The 19,436-nt window shown below is 47.3% G+C and overlaps 1 protein-coding gene across 4 annotated transcripts in view; it reads left to right on the forward strand.

Moving 5' to 3' along the window:
• LOC147884895 (methyltransferase C9orf114 protein) overlaps nt 1-12,246 on the forward strand; it is a 78,682-nt gene extending 66,436 nt beyond the window's left edge. For 2 of the 4 annotated variants that reach the window (XM_087397107.1, XM_087397110.1), the window contains exons 11-13: nt 11,459-11,528; nt 11,662-11,788; nt 12,004-12,246. In XM_087397107.1, the coding sequence (XP_087253233.1) occupies nt 11,459-11,524 (66 nt within the window). In that variant the 3' untranslated portion in view covers nt 11,525-11,528; nt 11,662-11,788; nt 12,004-12,246. Of the gene's footprint in view, nt 1-11,458; nt 11,529-11,636; nt 11,789-12,003 lie in introns of all 4 variants that reach the window. The other 2 variants (XM_087397108.1, XM_087397109.1) reach the window with 2 other exon arrangements.
• The last annotated feature ends 7,190 nt before the right edge of the window (nt 12,247-19,436 follow it).

A 19,436-nucleotide genomic window follows, 5' to 3' on the forward strand; every position in this document is an offset into this window, starting at 1 on the left:
AAGGGCAGCGCCCCATGTCATCAGAAAGGACTCGGATGTAACATGTGAGAAGAACCTGAAGATACCTGTCCAAACCACTCTAGAGCTGGGGCAGCTCCATAAACAATGCTTGCTAGATTCCTATGCAAGCTGACAACGCATACACAAGGAGGATCTACCCATCTGCTGAAGCCAAGTACCCACAGGTATGCCCCTATGTATAGTGAGCCAAAGAAAGTAGGAGACTTTCCTGGCTCTTTTGATGCCCCAAAAGTGAGTCCAATAGCTCAGCAAGAGCTCTGTAGTAAGTTCCCTGTGCGTGCCAATGCTGGGAGGCAGATGGTAGGTGATGAGAGTCTCTCTGCTGAAGCCTGTAACCTGCCCTCGTCGAGTACTGGAAAAAGGAAAGAGGACGATCGCCTGCCACCGGAGCAGGCCATGCCCACTCACCTGGGTCCTAGTCAAGCTCCGCAAGAGGTCGACCCTGAAAAATCCAAAGTCTCCATCTAGTATCCTCTGCAATGGTCAACCTGGAAGGATCTGTGGCCCATTCCTTACCCAGACAACCAATGACCCTGACTCTCTGCCAAAGGAGCTCCTGTCGAGGAGCTGAGTGGGATACAATCTGTGAGAGGAGTCCGTCTCAAAATAAATAAACGGTGCCGGTCCTAAACGAACTCCAATGCATAGCCCAGCCTCACTAAAACAACCTGACCAAGTAGAGATGGGGTGAACATAGGCTGGATCTATAAGTATATCCCTCCACTGCTGAGGAATAGCTCTCATGATCAGTAATCTGGTGGCAGCAATCTGTCCAAGTGGCCCGTGTCTATCTCTGATCACCTCCTCTGACATCTCCACACCTCCCTTGAACCAATCTCCAACTGTCACAACCCCCTGAGCATGCCATCCAGGGGAAGATCCCTGATGCCGAACCAGGGGGTTATGGTAAAGTGGCTGTCGGGCAATTTCCTCTCTGGAGGAGGGTGCTCTGATGAGGTGCTGTCGAAAATGATCCCAGATCTGAATAAGTCTTTTCACAAGTGGTGAGGAAGGCTGAGAATGTTGGTCCGTCAGGAAGATCCAATTGACTCTACCTGCCCACTGGCCTGCTGCTCTGGGGGTGCACTGGTGAATCCCATGCAGTAGGAACTGCTTCCACGGCTGATCTCCTGGAGTCAAACCTCTAACAAGAAGTTTGACTAAAAGGGCTCTACTCTGCATCTCCGGATCAAGAACCCCAAGTCCTCCCTGCGAGGAGGGTAAAGTGATAGTATCCCATGAAACTCTGGCCCTAGTGTCCTCAGAACCATCACACCCACTCCACAGAAAGTTCCGAAGCAATCTCCTCACCTGACGGATCGAGTCAGCATGAAAGCACCAACATGACGCAACGTACCACATAGTCGCTAGTAGAACCTGGTTGAGTACCAACGCTCTTCCGGCCAAAGAAAGTCTAGCCGTACTCCAGTAGGCTAGCTTTCTCCGGATACTCTCAAGAACTGGGGCAAACTGTTGCATCGGGGACACCTCAATGCCAACCTGGAAGCCTAGATATCTCGTGGAGGTGCCTCTGGGTATCCATACAAAGGCTCTGTCTCCTCCCCATGTTGGGGTATCCTGGTGAGCTCCAGTCCAGATGCCTTTAGATTTGTTCCAATTGACAAGTCCCCCTGAGGCTAGGCAGAACTTGTCAATTGAATCCGTAGCAGTAGCAAGACTATATGCATCTCCTCTGACTGTCAGTGCCGTGTCATCAGCAAACTCAGTGTCGAGAAACTCCTGCTTCTGCCGGATAGGCAGATGAAGGCCAAAGTTCCATGACTAGTAGCCTGCATAAAGTATCCCATAGCCTCCGCTATGAAAAGGAAAAGGTAAGGTGCAAGCGGGCATCCCTGTCGTACCGATCTGGATAGCTGAAAAGCTGGTCCTCTGCCTCCACAGACCACCATCCTGCTAGAAGAGTGAGAGTAAAGTGAGGAGACCCATGAAATCCATCTATCACTGAAGCCTAGCCTGCTCATAGTGCCCTCCAAGAAACCCCAGTCCACCCTGTCATAAGCCTTCTCAAAATTGAGAAGAAGAACTGCAATCTCCTGCCGACTCTCCTGTGCCCAGTGAGTGGCCTCCCAAAAAGTGAAGATGTTATCCAAGATACTCCGATCTTGGACAAATCTTGTCTGAGTAGCTCTGATGATATCTGGCAGCATAGGCTTTAAGCGAAGAGCCAAGGTCTTCGCTAGGATCTTGTAGGCTGTCCCTAGAAGTGTAATGGGTCTCCAATTGCGTAGGACTGTCTTGTCTCCCCCTTTCGGGATGAGACAAATCATACCTGTGCATAATGTCTCGCCCAAAGATCCTGTATCGAGAGCCTCTGAAAAGGCAGAGAGTAGATGAGGCCCAATCGTATCCCAAAGAGCTCTGAAAAGAAGTGGCGACAAACTGTCCTCCCCCGGGCATCTGTCTCTAGGCAGCTCATGTAACGCGTCCGTTATCTCCAGGAGTGATAGTGGGCTATCCAAAACATGACTCATCCTGTCTGAGACCATCTGGGGGACATGACTCCAAATCTCCTATCTGGCTCTGATCATCTCCTCGGTGACTGGATCGGCGGTGTAAAGAGTGGAATAGAAATCGGAAGTGATCTCAACAAGACGGTGAGGGTCCGTCTAAAGAGACCCGGCCTCATCCACAAGTCTACGAAGGCTGTCCGAAGAGTATCTCTGACCCACTGCCTTGAAGAACTCTCTAGAGCATCTATCCCCCTTCTGGATCCAGAAAGTCTGCTGGGAGTAAAACTTGAACTGAGCCTTCCTGCCCTGAATCTCCTCTAGTCTCTCCTGAGCCTCCGAAAGCTGCCCTTTGATGAAAAGTGAATGAGGAAAACTCTGAATCAATCTCTGAAGTCTGGATACCTCCGCTCTTGCGTTTTGATCTCTGATTCTGAGCTTTTCCTTCTCCTCTTTTGCCCTCAACTGGCAAGCCATGCTGACTCTAGCCATAGCCCCCTCTACCCACATCAACCAGGCCTGATCCACAGGAGTGTCCTCTGACAACCAAGCCTCTCTCAACCGTTCCACGAACTTTGTGTCCTGAAAAACAAAGTCCGGAACTCTCACAGAGCCTGTGCTCTCCAATCAAGAGGTAGGAAGAATCTGCAATAGGACTGGAGCATGGTTAGATAAAACATAACCCGGGCGGATCCCAATCTGTCCTCCTCTGGCTTGGCCCCATTGGCCAATATAAAACCTGTCAAGTCTGACCAAAGAAAGAGAGCCATGGAAAACCCCGGACCAAGAGGACTGAAGACTGTCAGCCAAGTGACGAAAGTCGTCCAATCGAGTTGCATCGTGAAGTCCAGCATGCAAAACAAAACTATCCCACTCCACTCTCTCCCTGCCAGAAAGGCCACCCTCTGTCTGGCCCGACTTGTCTTCAGAGAATTCAACCATGTTGAAATCTCCTCCAACAATCCAGGTGTCTGCCTGAGGAAGGGACTCTCTGAGATGTCTCCAAAAAGCACGTTTGTAGGCTGGATCCATGGGAGCATACACATTGAGAACACCAACTGCTGTGCTCTCAATCTGAAGAATAACATAACATGCCCTGCTCTCCACTAGTGTACCCTCTTGGGCGATCTCTGAGGCCCACCTGGCTGAAACTGAAATGCAAACTCCTCCCCTCGTGCCATCCGCTCGGCTCCACTATGTCCGGCTCCGTCCTCTGAGTAAGGATTTGCATCTGTCAATCCTGTCCTGGGAGAGCTTATGCTCCTGGATAAGCACAATGTTTGGAGGGGACCCTGAAATAAATCAAAGGGAGTCCCTAAGCGACTGCAATCTAGGAACTCCCGATCTATGACCATCTGCATCTGAGGTAAATCTGCGGCCGTTCAGTCCTCTCACATTCCATGAAATGATGGACAACCTAGACATCGGATGGAAGTGAGGGGGTGCCAGTGGCAACGGCACAAATCTCTCTCTCTGATGGTGCAATCCAAAGTCGGTCTCTGATCAAACTCCAAATCTGCCCCAACTCATGTAAAATGGCTCCATCCAAGGGAATAGTACTCTGGCGCGAACTGAGGGCTGAAAGTCAAACCAACCAGCACTCCTGGGCAAATCAGAGTCTCCCTGAACCTCAAAGAACAGAAACAGAAAGGCCCTGCCACCGAAGCCAGGTCGAAGAGTCCTAGGGCATGAATGAATCTGCGAGCCGACAATACGGTGAACCGATGAAAACTGAGTCATGCTCATGAGCTGTCTATCAATCTCGCTGTCAAGTAACTCAGCTGACCAGCTTTCGCTCCCCCGAGATCGAAAGCTGCCTACGGAGAAACGAAGAATGTGCCCCTCTCTGGAGAGAGTAACAAATCCCAAGTACTCCTCTACCTCCTCTGACCATCGGCAAAACACCGGGAGAAGTTCCAATCGAGTGAGGGAGTCTGTGGTAACCCCTCGAGCCAAAAAGAGCCAAAACTCAATGGGCAGATCTCTGCCAACCATCCTGGGGTCAGGTCTAGGAGCCAGAAGAGCTGAAAAGGGCCCATCCTAACTCTGCTCCTGGAATAGGTGAGAGGGATAGGAAGAATCTGCGACATCAATTACATGGGTCTTCCCTTTATGACAAACTGTTATTTTTCTCTTTTTGGTTTCTATCACTACATCCAAGCAGGTTGCATCCATGGAATTCCCAGCAAGACATCCCAACCAGAGAGAGGCATGATATAAAAGTCTTCACTGTCTACCAAAGACTGAATATGCAAGCGAAGCTTCCTTATAATGGGAGTGACAAGAGTGCTAAACTCTAGATTTGCCATGCCGGCTTCACAACTCGGCCCCATCTCATTTGCACGGCAATCTGGCTGCCATATTTGGAAAGATAAAATTGGCCTTCGCGCTAGGATCAAAGAAGATGAGGGCTGTTTGATCTCGAATCTTACCCCAAGCCCTGCATAACTCTGTTTTTTCACCCTGGTGTTGTTCACTGATTACTTCTGACATTAAACCAGCCATGGTCTTCGATTTCTTTCCCTTCTGATCACTCTTTTTTGCATCAGCGTTCTCCTCTCTCCACTTTGGGCAATCCCTAGATATGTGTTCCGGTTCCTTGCATTTAAAGCACTTCTTTTCCTCATATAAAGACCTCAGCTCTTCCAGAGATAAATGAGCAGCGACCTTATTCTTTTGCTGCCATCCTGCAACACACGCAGCTTTCTGGTGGTTGACCTCCTCTATTTTGAAAGGACGAGACCCAAATTTCGTCTTTGTGCTATCCTTCTTGGCTTCATGCGTTTGACCACCCTTGAATCCAGAAGTCTTTCCCTGCATCAAATGCATATGCTGTGCTGGCATTCTCAATCAATTGGGACATGTTAGAAACCTCGGTTTTCGTACAGTAGTTTCTAAGCTCCTTTGGTAAGCCACAGAAGTACGTCTCTACTTGCTCAGAGAAAGGAACATGTCGATAGGAACTTACAAGCAACAAAGCCGCCCAAAATTTGTTATTGTACTCCTCAAGATCTCGGCAGTTGTTTGAATTCAGCTCATGCGAGGCAGTCATAATGTCAACCTCAAAAGCCGTAGTAAGCCACGTAGCTGAGAACACTTGTTTGAAGCCTACCCAAGTAGTAGGTGTAGTGTTCCGCATAAGCATAGTGGTCCACCACTGGAGAGCATTACTCCAGCCCGACGTATCTTAGATGCCCGACGTATCTTAGATGACTTAGAAAAATTTCCTCCAGTATACGTTGCATCAAACTGCTGGAGAAAGGTCCATGTTTGAGCTTGTCCTAAGTACTAATTGTCTCGAATTTGACCGCAGCTCTAGCTTCTTTATAGCCTTTCACTTTCCCTTTCGGTGCCAAGTTATCATATGCAGGTGTCTGAGCAAAAGGCAGAGCAACACTCACACTATCTCCAGCACCAACACCATGAGGCAAAGCTGTATTATTCAGACCAGCTCCCGAATTCCGCATATTTGGCATAACCATATTGCGTGCTACTGCATTAGGCATTCCCGTTTGCATCCTTGGGGCTGCACCAACATTTGCATACATTCAATTCTGTCCCATGGGCTGTACAATATGTTGAAACTCCACCGTCTGACTTGCAGGCATACCAGCAAATCATGCTTGAGGATGACCATAGCCTGAAAAAATCCTCCTCCAAAATAACCCTGTTGCACAAGGGGTGCAATAACTCCTTGCTGTCCGGAAACTATAGGTTACCTTTATTTGGTCTTGCAATAACATTAGATTGCTGCAAACCATAGGGTTTTGCGGGGGCTGATCCTGGAAATTCACATGCGGCCTCTTATTAACTTCGAACTCCTTATTCGCATCATCAAGCTTCCTTTTCTTCGGCTGCGTTCCAGAATTCAGAATCTTTTGAAGACGAGGGTCGTGTGAGAATTGAGAAAAAGCACTTATAAAGCTTTGCAACTGTGCCTTGAATAAACCCATGTCCCCATCAATATTGTCAACCTTCTGCTCAGCAATATGCTGGGATCCCTCTCTCATGCCTTGATCATCAATAGGAGTCTGCGACATCCTCTCTTCGTCTTCCTCTTCTGTTAGAGTTAGAGATCTTTCCTTGTGGGACATATTTACTGTACTGTATGCTGTATCCTTTGCCTAGTTTGCTGGACTTGCACCAAAGCCAACCACAGGCTCACCTCTTGAAGAAGTTAGGTGGATCGTGGCAATGGAACCATGAAACTAGCCTTCACTAATCAGAGGGTGGTGAGATTCACTTTAACCACAACATACACAGTAAATAATCAAATTATTAATCACCACATATTAACTCACAGCGAGCTAGACCGCTTCTACTCAGAAACAAAGACACCGATTGGCCCCAAACATTGGCGCTCCTTGTGGTATTTCTTTAATATTCATATAAAGCCAAGAGGTTGATTACAAGGTCTCCTAAAAGCTGCACCATAGGCAAACCACTGCCCACAGACTTGTACACCTTGCAATTCCTGCTCAACTTTATATGGCGAATATGCATCTAATCACTAGGCAATCACACATCCTTCCTTCCAATCAAGCGTGCAGCAGAACTCAAAGGCATAAGCTATCTCTCTGCCCATTGCACCTGCACAACCAAGTGCCCAACCAGCTAGACACGGCTAAACAGCTGCAGAAAATCCAAAGACAGCCAAACCTTGGCACAACCAATTAGCAAACCCTTCCAAAGTAGGTCGCCCCTATCTGTAGGCACCTTGGCCACCACTGCTTAACAACATGAATCATCAATCCTCTGCCTGGAATTGATACCAAACGCAATAACCAGGCAAAGACTAGCCTTTCTCTACCCGGAATCCATAGGAAACAGGTTGTATGAACTGGAAGCAAAGAACATATGATTCAGCCCTGGCACATCCCAAGGGCAGCTCCAAAACAGATCGGCCCACCTCGAAATCAATAGCAATTGCCAAAAATGAGCCAGGAATAAATCCGCCCCACTTTTTGGTGCTTGTGTGCGACCCGGGGAGCAGCAAAACAGGTCGCCTCTTCTCCTGGAGCCTGGAACAGCACGAAATCATCCTGCAGGAGAAATCACACCACTTCTGGAGCCCGGAAACAGCAAAAACCAGCCTGTAGAGAAATCACTTCACCTCCTGTCCAGCTTCCGGCAGTAGACACAGCCTCCAAACAGGTCACCATGCCTCCTTGCCATCAAAAAGACCAAAACTCAGCCTGAAAACAGGTCGCTCAGCTCCAAGCAGGCTCATTTTTAATTGCAATTGAATTTCTCTCTCCTCCTAGCTTGCTTTTGGCCTCTTGCATGCCAAACAGGTGTCTTGGGCTGATTTTGGAGTCCCGTGCCAAAAATAGCAATTTTTAGTTGCACCACTTTTTGGCCCCTCTGTTGCACACCTTGTTCCTAGGAGTTAATTACCTGGTAATTGGCCTACACATCCACAATTGCCAAGGGCCCGCTAGGAATTTAAATTCCCCAAGTCCGGCCAGACTTCTGCGCCCCAGAGGCCCAAGGCAGTCACATGTAAATTAGTCTCAAATCAAAATTCCCATAAATTCACGTCCCCGTGACAGTGCAGCATTGTATGAAGAAGGATTGTGATGCTAGAAGGCATCGAGCCGAATTCAAAGGGGGCAACGAAAACTAGATTCGGAGCAATTCACATATCCATGTGAAATAACAGATAGATTGGCCCAGAGATATGATAGACCCTTCAAGATCACTGGACGAGTGGGTGCCTTGGTGTAAGAATTACAATTGCCGTCACACTACCATGTCCATCCTGTGTTCCATGTGTCGATGTTGAAATCGGTGCACAAAGTCCTTGATCCGGCTAGAATGCAAAAGGTTCGAGGACCCGCACTTGTGGCCGACCGAGGTGAAGCAGAAGAGCTTCAGTAAATCCTCTCCCATTGGGACTGACCAAATGAATTTGGTACCAATCGGATATACCTCATAGGTGGAGGGTGCAGCCTCCTAGCTCCGATTCATGGCGAGGCGATATTGAGGTTCTAGAGGCAAGTGATCGAATACAACTCCCGCCATCCATTCCCTAAAACCAAAGGGGGTCGGAGATCGCGAGGGGGTGTTTTAACAGGGTGCGTTCCCCGTTGACAAGGGACACGGGACACATGGGCCCCGATATTTGACTCCGCTCCATGTATGCACCAGCTGAGGCCACATGGTGGGCCTCGAATGCAGGCACAAAGGCTCGTGGCATAAGGAAAAACATCTACAATGAAGAGGGGTTGCCAACCAATCAGGATGCATGGTCCATTGACCAATAGAAGCAGGGGGTGGAGTGGCAGCAGCCCTGTCAAGCCCGTAGATGATGAGGCAGAGGCCACCGGATGCGTGGCAGAGGCAAGTGATCGAATACAACTCCCGCCATCCATTCCCTAAAACCAAAGGGGGTCGGAGATCGCGAGGGGGTGTTTTAACGGGGTGCGTTCCCCGTTGACAAGGGACACGGGACACGGGCCCCGATATTTGACTCAGCTCCACGTATGCACCAGCTGAGGTCACATGGTGGGCCTCGAATGCAGGCACAAAGGCTCGTGGCATAAGGAAAAACATCTACAATGAAGAGGAGTTGCCAACCAATCAGGATGCATGGTCCATTGACCAATAGAAGCAGGGGGTGGAGTGGCAGCAGCCCAGTCAGCCCGTAAATGACGAGGCAGAGGCCACCGGACGCATGACAGCACAGCAGCGAATGGGATGGATAGAGTAGCCCTCAAAGTGAGGGGACACATGGTCCTATCACATGCAGGTGTGCACTCAAAGGTGGGCAAGTGGCTGGGCGTGGGGACATGGAGCCACTTGTGAACTCTTAGTGGTTAAGTTTGAGGCAGCCGCCGAATTGCAGCAACCAATTGAAGCACACAGTCAAAGCACTTGAACATACAGGACTGCGGGACCATTATGGACTCTGTTGAGGTAGTGATGCTGATGGGCAGCAGACAGTTCTCCAGACTCCTTATCATTATTTTAGGGCATCCATGTGGGCTACTCAGGCCAGTAACTAGGGCTGACAATAGGCCCTGGTACAGGGCAGATATATGGCCAGGAACAGCCCCTGACTAGGGCAGTGGACGTGATGAGATAATGGGCTGGAATGGGGCTGGGCAGGGCCTTACATAGGCCTGTTGCAGGTTGGCCTGACAGCATGGTCGGTCAGCAGTCTGTATGACTGGTCGGCGGAATCCTTTCGACTCACATCAATACATGTAAGTCCCTATGATTATTTTAGGGCATCCATGTGGGCTACTCAGGCCAGCAACTAGGGCTGACAATATATATGGCCAGGAACAGTCGCTGACTAGGGCAGTGGAGGCGACGAGATAATGGGCTGGAATGGGCCTGGGCAGGGCCTTACATAGGCCTGCTGCAGGTCACCCTGACAGCATGGTCGGTCAGCAATCTGTATGACTGGTCGGCAAAACCCTATAGACTCACATCAATACATATTACTGACATGAATGTGCAGGCTGGTGAGCTTATGCAGATTTCTTTTTGGTTCTACATTCTATGTCTAGCTGGTTTCTTTGTTAGAACCTCAAAATGGATGGCTCTATGGCTGTTGGTGATGAAGGGCTGCCATGTGGCAGTGTCCTATTGGAATTATCCCACATACATGTGGGCCATTAAGGTATTAGGCAAGTAAGGCCTAGAGCATAGAAGAGGCTCTCACGCTGATACCATTTTGGAGTTGAGAGTCTCGTCCAAGAGTGGCTAGGCAGCATGTGGGGGTGGTTACCCTATGCACACGACCCATGTTTATGAGCACACCATATTGGGTGCATTAAGGATTCTGCAACATTTCAAAGCTTCAATGAGCTGATTGTGTAACAACGAAACTCTGCAGCGGCACATGGATATTTTTAAAATTATGCCGTACCTCTCAGCTCTTTTCTGGCTGATCACGTCTGCCTCAGGCCTATCAAAACTGCAGCAAGTGAAGCTCAGTCTGTGTTTCTTTTCCTTTACATAGTCAAAGATGATGTGAAGGACATATTGGTCAGGAAATTCTCTAAAGCCTTACATATTGCATGGTTTCCAAGGCTGCAGCACACCAGTGCACTTTTTTCCCATATACAGTTGGTGTCTCAGCTTGTACTAAAGCAAAAAGTTTTTGGGGCCAAAATACTTTTAAGCATTTAAAGCGTAGCATCCATACCATTATATTCTGTGTACTATAAGCTTGCTTAAGCAATGGTATTGGTCATGTGTATCAATTTGCCATTTGCTTATTGATGAGGTTGATGTTGTTTCCTTTGTTCATTGTGCTTTTACTTGGCAAGGTTTTCTCTCTCTCTCTCTCTCTCTTTTCTCTGTCTGTGTGGCAAACTTTTGCGTTCTTTTATATTATTGGTTGTTGCACTTTCTGCTATTCGACTGTTGACTGTAGTGCTCATCAGGATGTTTTTGTCTTGCATTTGGATTTCCCAAGCCTTTGGCTGTAATATGGTGCACAATTGCTCTTGATTAAGCACTCCGTATTGCAATCTTTTTTGGACTAACATTAATCCATGTACCCAATACAAAAGAGCTTGACAAAGGACATACTATACTCAATTGCACGGGTTTTGATTCAAGCAGGAGAGTATAGTATTATGACTCGATGAGTGGAGGCCAACAAAACTAGCTCCATGACACAAAAATTCTCTCTTGAAAAGGAACACTTATAGTAGGCTCGCTGAGACCCTACGTTACTAAGAATAACTTATAACATGGTGCTTAGTTTAGCTTTTGGGTGAACTGGGATTGCTAAGCAGAAGCATGCAATTATAGTAGGCTCCCTGAGACCCTAGGTTACTAATTATAACTTATAACATGGTGCTTAGTTTAGCTTTTGGGTGAACTGGGATTGCTAAGCAGAAGCATGCAAATATATTGTCTAGATAGAAGGACATGCTGAACTGAATTTTGTCGGCTCTAGTGGGATAGCCTCCCTTTCTAAACACTATATAATGTGCTGTCATGTACAGGAAGCTATCTTGATTTCTTTGCAGTGTCTCCAAGAAGCTATTCAAAGGGCCATAGACTCAGATTAAGAAGGTATGGTACATTTATCGATGCAATTCAAGTTTCCATTGGGATGGCTTATTATGTATTTTAGGGGATTTGCTTTTTTATCCTTACGTATTGGGGGTCTCCAAATACAAGGTTTTTTTGTTGGATTATCTTTCAGGCGTTACTGATCTTCATTGGGAAATGGCTCAATTGGCGAGTATCTTACAGGATTAACCAATATACAAAGGATTTTGCTTGGGTAAAATTGTCACCCCCTCCCTAGGCCTTTGTTCTGCTGATTCAAGGTATGTTTTGTGTTTTGACTTTCTGTTTTGGCTGCATTCATACGGGTTTTTTAGTATCAAGGTTTGCAATGGTGAAGCTGATTTTGAACTGTATTGTGCCATATTTTTGATGCTTGCTTTCGTCAAACAAGGCTCATTGTACAAACATATCATTGCATTGATGAGAGTCCAATGTGTTGTGTTTCTAATATTCTGTTTACTAAATGTTATAACAGGATTGATCAGCTCAAGCCCAAACCCCCCCATATGTCCTGAAGAGATGGAGGCCTTCGGGGAACGATATGAAAACCTGTTTGCATAGAACAAAATTTGGGGGCAGGGACAGAGAGATTTGTCAATTGCATGTAAAGGGATTTCATTTACTTACATTAGAAATGGATTTTCAGGTTTTTAACCCTATGAAATATCCTCTATGTAGCTCATTTTTCCACTTGGCTCTATCCTTGGGAAATTTTAAATAAATCCCCTAATCATATTGGTCTCCTACTCTTTTTTGCAATTTGGTCGTTTTTGAGTTTGCTTAGCAGCTTTTTTCTGCTGCATTTGTTTGTTCCTATTGTAAATATATCGACTTTACAGGTAAAATTCCCATCCTACAATCAAGTTCGCAGATCATGTAATTTGTTTAGGAAGATACTGCCTTCCTGCATGTTCGCTTTGATGGGAGAAGTCTTATGAAATTCAGAAACATCGGCCCAACCTGAACACTCTGGCCACTGCTGCTCTTGAAAAATGGATTTCCTAGGAATTCTATCCCATTTCAATCAAGATTGTTGGAGGGAGGCATTGTCAAAAATACAAGCGGCTACTCAGGAACAATGCGATCATGTAAGCAAGTACTTGGCATCAGCCATGTAAAAGTTTGTAGTTAACTGTTTGGTTGTGAATCTAATATTTGTAAGGATTTGAGAGGATCAAGGAGTCAATGGCATCTAGATCACAGCTGCTGCTCCTCCCCGTGAAGCCTCCTGCCCCCTCCGTCAGTCCCTCCTCCTCCTCTCCCTCCCCCCCCTCGCTGCCCTCTCCCCTTTCTCCCCTCGCTGCCCTCTCCCTCTCCCCCCTCGCTGCCCTGCCCCCCCCGTCTGCTGCCCCTGCCTTCCCCGCCCCCTCCCTCTCCCCCGCCCCCCTCCCTTCCTCTCCCCCGCCCCCTCCTTTACCCCCGCCCCTGCCCTCCCCGCCCCTGCCCTCCCCGCCCCTCCTTCCCCCCCCACCCCCTCCCCCTACCCCACCCACCCTAACCAGCCCCCTCCCTTCCTCTCCCCTGCCCTCCTTCCCCTTCCCCACCAGCCCCCTCCCTCCCTTCCTATCCCGCCCCCTCTTTTCCTTTCCTCTCCCCCGCCCTCCCTCTCCCTCTCCGCCCCCTCCCTTCCTAACTTCTCCTCCCCCACAGCCTCCCTTGGCTCCTTTCCTCCTCTTCCTCTCTCTCCTTCTCTCTCCTGTTCTCCTTCTTCCTGCGCTCGTGTTCCATTGCGTCCTGGGCAGCAGTTTCACGAACAGAACTTTTTTAGTGTTTGAATTGGCGCTTTCACTTCGATTGGCGAATGGATCCCCACTTAACCAATCTTCGTCCATCGCCACCGGCCGCGAGAACTGTCATTTTCTCAGAAGACAAGTTGCAGCAGCTCAAGAAAGATGTGGAACTAGAAGGCTCCACTTCACTTTTCACCCGCATCTTTGGGTCACACCCTTCTAGATCACAGGCCAGAGACTGGATGTTGGCGGCATTACCAGGAGATCTCGCCCCACACCTTAGGGATATTCGACTTTTGAGACATGGATTCTTCCAAGTGGTTTTGGACTCCCACGAGTCCACAGCCCTTGTTCTCAAAGCTAATCAAAGCTAATCCTTTGGCTTTGGGTTCGAGGAGGATATTTCTTTTACCCTACACCTTGGGCTTCGATCTGGTCGAGGAGGACAGTCAGGTCACATCACTGTTCATTAGATTTCTTGGTCTTCCTCAGGTCTACCATCGACTTCTTGCTACTATCGGAGCCACATTCAGAGTGGTCACTGAGATCCCCCCACTTCTTGGCATGCCTTCTTCCTCGGCAGAGGTAATCAGAGCGGACGGGGTGTCTCGAGTTAGGATCATTGTCTCTAACCCTAACATCTCAGATGACCACATCATGCTTCAGCGGTCAGATGGCTCTCTTCGACAGAGTGTCAAGATTGCAGGTAGACAGGATCAGTCCAGGATTTGCAGGACCCTTGGGCACTTTGCTAGAGATTGCTCAAGGAAGAGAAAGAGACCCAAGAGGTCTTCTGGTGCGGCTCCTTCACATACTACTCCAACTGCACCTCCCCAGCGCTCTGTACCACGCACTCCAGAATCACCAGGAGTAGTAGGGCGTCTTGCTTCGCGCACCCTAGGAGCACCAGGGGCAGCAGGACGCCCAAAGCTCGCATAGCACACCTAGTACCACGATGGAGAGCGATTAGAGCGGCTCCTTTATCTCAAGAGGAGACCTTTGATCCGGTTCAGACAGACGCCATCTAGACTCCAGAGGTAGATGTTGCTGCAGCGCCAAATACTATAGTTCCACATCAGGAGGGCCTTTAGATGCACCAATACCAGTCCTAGTCACTTTGGTTTTTGATCATGAGGGGGCTACGGATACTTCTTTGCGACAGATTGTTCTTGGCACAGTTAGGACGACTGAGGGATTGCATGCATAGATGAGGACTCCAAATTTCTCTTCAGCCCTGCCACAGGTCTCCTCAGTCTCCAGCTTCAGCTCTGCTGATAGAGGCCTGGCAGATCCTCCTCCATCTTCCAAGAGTGCAGGTCTTCTTCGCACTCCTCGGCCAGACTTGCTTCTTAGGAACTCTTTTTCGAATTAGCAGACTCGGCGACTTTGATGGATGAGGAGGAGTTTGTGCCCTCCACCTTAGGGATCCCAGTCATTGGGATTTCTTTTGATAGGGCCTCCCCCTCAGCTTGGAGGTGCTATTGATATCCTTCTTATCCAAGAACACAAGTTGGATGCCAGTGATTGCTCTAAATTTGGCAATTTTCTTTCAGGACATACATTCTGGTCGCCTGCTATAGGCACAAGGGGAGGTACTTGCATTTCGGTCTCTCCTTTTATTTTATCCTTGTTTGCTGGTCATGGCATTATCTCTCCCTTTAGAGCTCAATTGATCATTATTTTGATTGGAGGGCATAAGATTGGTCTTCTCAATCTGTATGCCCCCAACAGAGGGGAGCGAGTCTCCTTTTGGAAGGAGTTACTATCTTGGGTCGCCATTGCAAATTCTTGGATCATTGGTGGCGATTTCAACATGGTTGAGTTGCCATCAGACAAAAAGGGAGGCAGACAGGGTGGAATTCATTCTTTGGAGAGGGTAGCTTGGGATGCCTCTCTCTTTCAGTACAGTGGCAGGGACACTTGGCTTGATGATGCCTTTCATGTTATGCCACAGTCACTCCTGTACTCTTGGTCGAACAGGAGAGTACACATACCCATCCATGCACGAATTGACAGATTTTATGTAGATGATTGGACACTTGACAGAGGCAGATGTGTATGCATTTCTACTGGGGTTACCACTTCAGATCATTTTCCAGTGGTGTTGCAAATTCTTGAGCCTCATCGAAGAGGACGCTCTGCCAGTGTCAGGATTTCGGATGCCTTTTATGTAGAGGAGAGCCTCATGGAGAATATTTTACAGATTTGGATTTCTCACATACAGGGGAGTTATCTGCTCATCTCAGGTAGTTGCAGCCTTATCTGGAATTAGTGACTATTATCATACAGTCGTTGATCTTAGGAGACGTGAGATTGGTATACGCCAGCAATTAGCATCCCTTCAGAGGGAAGAGCAGAAGAGGTCCACTGATGCTTGGATTCAGGAGCGCCTTGCTGCAGTAAGGGCTCATATACAAATATTAGTGGATCAAAGAGCAGAGTATGTCTTTCATGCACGAGAATCCTTTTGGATTCAGATGGGTGGCAGGGTCAACAAACACTTTTTCTCTACTCATGGACCTAGACATAGTAGAGAAAGTGTGTTGCAGCTTGTTGACTCAGACGGGGTGTTACAGTTAGATCCTGATGCCGTCATGCGTGTAGCCATAGATGATGCTAGAGAGGTTATTTGACAGTGTATCCGTGTATTGGTGAAGGATGCGATGTATGTTTTTCTTGATGCATCTTTCACCAATGCAGAATTCAACACTGCATTACTTGTCCTTCACAAGGGCAAGTGCCCAAGTTCGGATGGACTTATCTCTTCTTTTTTTATTACTTTTTGAGAGCAAATTGGTGATCACATTACATCAGTCCTGCAGGGCGTGTGGGACTCTGGTGAGATGCTTGACTCACTTATAGATGGTCTCATTCATCTCATCCCAAAGGTGGGTAATAGGAATTTAGTGTCACAATGGAGATCCATAACTTTATTGGGCACTTTTTACAAGATTCTGGAGAAAGCCATCAGTATGCAGCTACAGGTTTTTCTTCTAGATTCGATTCATGACACACAGACAGGGTTTGTGCATGGCAGAAGTATTTTCGATAATATTTTCTCATTTTAGGAGGCCTCAGAATGGGCCATGCAGAGCCGCCAGAGGATGGCCATTCTACTCTTGGACTTTGAGAAAGCTTACGACAGAGTAGACTGGGGTTTTTTAGAGGGTACTCTTTTTGGATTTGGTTTTTCAGATGCATGGATTAGAGGAGTATCCTCTCTCTACAGATCAGCCCATATCCAGGGGGGGTAAGGGGACAGATTTCAGATCGGTAGATTAGTCCGCTAGGGATGTCCTCTTGCCCCTTTTCTTTTTCAGTTTGTGGCGGAAGCTATGAGTATCTATCTTAGATCTCAAGCTGATATTTATGGGTTGAGGCTTCCTCTTCGACGGGAAGAACTCCTAGATAGTGAGTTGGCAGATGACACGGCTGTTTTTTTGGATGCATTCCCTAGGACACTCACTTCCTTCCGAACAGCCTTGGATTTATTTTGCACGGCTTCAGGTGCACACATTAATTGGCATAAATCCAATGGTTTTTGAATTTGCGATGATGACACCTCGGATTGGGGTAATGATATTGGTTTCACTTGGGTACAAAGGGGTGTCTCCATCAGATATTTGGGCTGCCAAGTTGGGGTGGGCATCTCTCCTTCACAACAGTTTGCTCCGGTGTTGGAGAACAGTGTTGGAGAACATAAGAAAGCTCCTTTTTTGAAGCTCAGCCAAACTTGACTTGGCATCCAGAGTAGTGGTGGTTAACCAGGTCCTTCTAGCCACAGCTTGGTCTGTATGCTCTTGTTGGTGTCACTCTAGGGATTGTATTTTATGGAGTGGTCTAGATGGCACAACTGATGTTACAGCCAGGGCAGCTTGGGAGACCTTGATTCTTCCTACTAGAGAAGGGGGTTTGAATATCATTGACTCGGATCTACAGTGTAGAGCTTCACTCTGCAAGGTTGTTGTGAGAGGACTCATGCCAGAACAAGAGCCTTGGAAGGACATTTTTATCAGATGCATACAGTCTCGCACACCCACTTCAGAAGATGATTGGATACATAGTATCAGATGAGATTTTACCATAGATCACCTCAGATCTCCTTCCCCTCTTATGGTTGCTATACTGAAAGCATGGGCCAGCTTCAGGAGTACTCTTCGCAGGATTCCCCCGTCTACCCGTGAAGAGATTGAAAGGCAGCCTATCATGTGGAACGACAGTATTTTGGATGAGCATGGTAGACCACTTGGAGCTTCTCTTTACATGCAGTGGCCCAGATGGGAGAGAGGCCTTGCATCTAATGTGGGAGCACGAAAAGCCTTCAGAAGGCTTTTTGCAGACCGTCAGGCCAGGTGGTTCATAATCTTAGAGGGAGTGCAGTAAGAATTCAACAGATTGATGCAGCCTTGTCCTTGGATTGGGTGAACACAGATGACATGCCTATTACTTGTTCCACTTGGATGGGTGCATTTTTCAGATCGGGCATTCCTTTGCAGGTAATTGCTTTACGGAACACACATGAGAATGCCCTAGTCGTTGATGTTTCTTCGGGGGGTAGCTTGTCCAAGCTCACAGATATATTGTTGGAGATACCGTTTCAGCCAGTCAGGGTAGTGGGCTTCACGGAACATGGCTCTCTTTTACAGTGGTACTTGGATCTTGACTCGCTACTCATTACCCTGGGCTCATGGAGGCTGTGGCTCTATGGAGGTGTTCCAATTAAGTTTTTGCAGTGGGACCCTAGGGAATGGGAGTGGATAGATGAAGGGCACCGAGAGACATGGATCCTCTTCTTTCGTTACATGGTCAGTAGCCATTGATTCCTAGGTCATATAGAAGGGGAGGCGAACAAAAGTGCTGAAAAGTCTTGCAATCCCCTTCCATATGATTCTCGCCTGTCTGCAATCCCAAAGGCAGTGCTGTACTGTCTCCGAAGCATAAAGACAACGAGGGTAAGTAGGGTCAGCCCCAAACCTGGATCTCCAATGATTCATTGCTATCCCATCATGAATAGAAAGCCAAAAGAAGAGAGTGATTTTTCTATCCGATGGGATTTTCAAAGCCTTTGTCAAAAAATTTTCTGTAAGTCTGCAAAAATCTGATAATTCTTCCAATGAAGAGCTCTGGTGGGCCTCCAACCCTTACAGCTGAGCTTAAATTTCCTTAGGTTCTCTTCGAGACATGACTTGTCTTAGGCTCTACACATTCGATGACACCTTGTGGAGTTGTGCTCTTTAGAGGATGTTCCGGGCACTCTCTTCAGGGTTGCTCATTCCTCGATTGACTCTCCATGGGAGGTTTTAGCTAGCATTGCAGCATGGCACATTTGGAGAGCCAGATGCACTGAGGCTATGGAGGGTTCTCAGGTTCACCCTTCTCAGATCTTGGCCAGTACTTGGACAGATATGGTATACACTCTGATAGCCATATGGACGACCATGGAGGGATCCTCTTGAGCAGCCTCCTCCAGGAGAGTTACTTTTCTCAAGGATTTAAGAGACTCTCCGTTCCATGCTGAAACTTCTACAGGGTTGAGTTGGCATTTTCAGCCTCAGCCTTGGTTTCTTTCTACCTCATTTTTCTGAGGTGTTTTATTACATGCTTAGCATGATGTATTTCGCTCAGAGCTTGCTCGAGGGAGCTTCTTTCATACTTAATAGAAGTCTCTTTTTTGCCAAAAAAAAAAAGGCATCTAGATCATGAGTGAAAGCTTATATTGAGATCGTATTATTGGGATATTTACATAATTTGCCACCCGGAGTCGAAAAAAATTTCATTGTCTCGTCTAGCCTGTAATGATGCTTCTTTCCTAAATTTGCTTTACTCTATAAGCCCTTACAAACTTCTAGATAGAATTCTCTATAATCCTTTCTTCTTACATAAAATTTCTAGATAGATTTCCCTAGAATCCTTCCTTTTTACATAATTCGCCACTCGGAGTCGAAAAAAATTTCATTATCTCGTCCTATTTTTTGTGTTGAAGGCTACTCAGTTGAAGTGGATTTGAAACAAAACAAAATTTGTCCTAGGTACACCTTTATTTAAGAGATGCAATATTTGTATAAGTTTATTCACTCCTCATAGAACTATCTTGAATCCTATGTTGATATATTTCAATATGTTGGTACCTCCATGAGAAACTAGATTCTTTATAATTGCAATGGAGCTCTCATTATCA

Source organism: Dipteris shenzhenensis, chromosome 26 (assembly GCF_047967505.1).
Source record: "Dipteris shenzhenensis isolate YYH24624 ecotype China chromosome 26, Dip_SZ_1.0, whole genome shotgun sequence".
Taxonomy (NCBI): Eukaryota; Viridiplantae; Streptophyta; class Polypodiopsida; order Gleicheniales; family Dipteridaceae; genus Dipteris; species Dipteris shenzhenensis.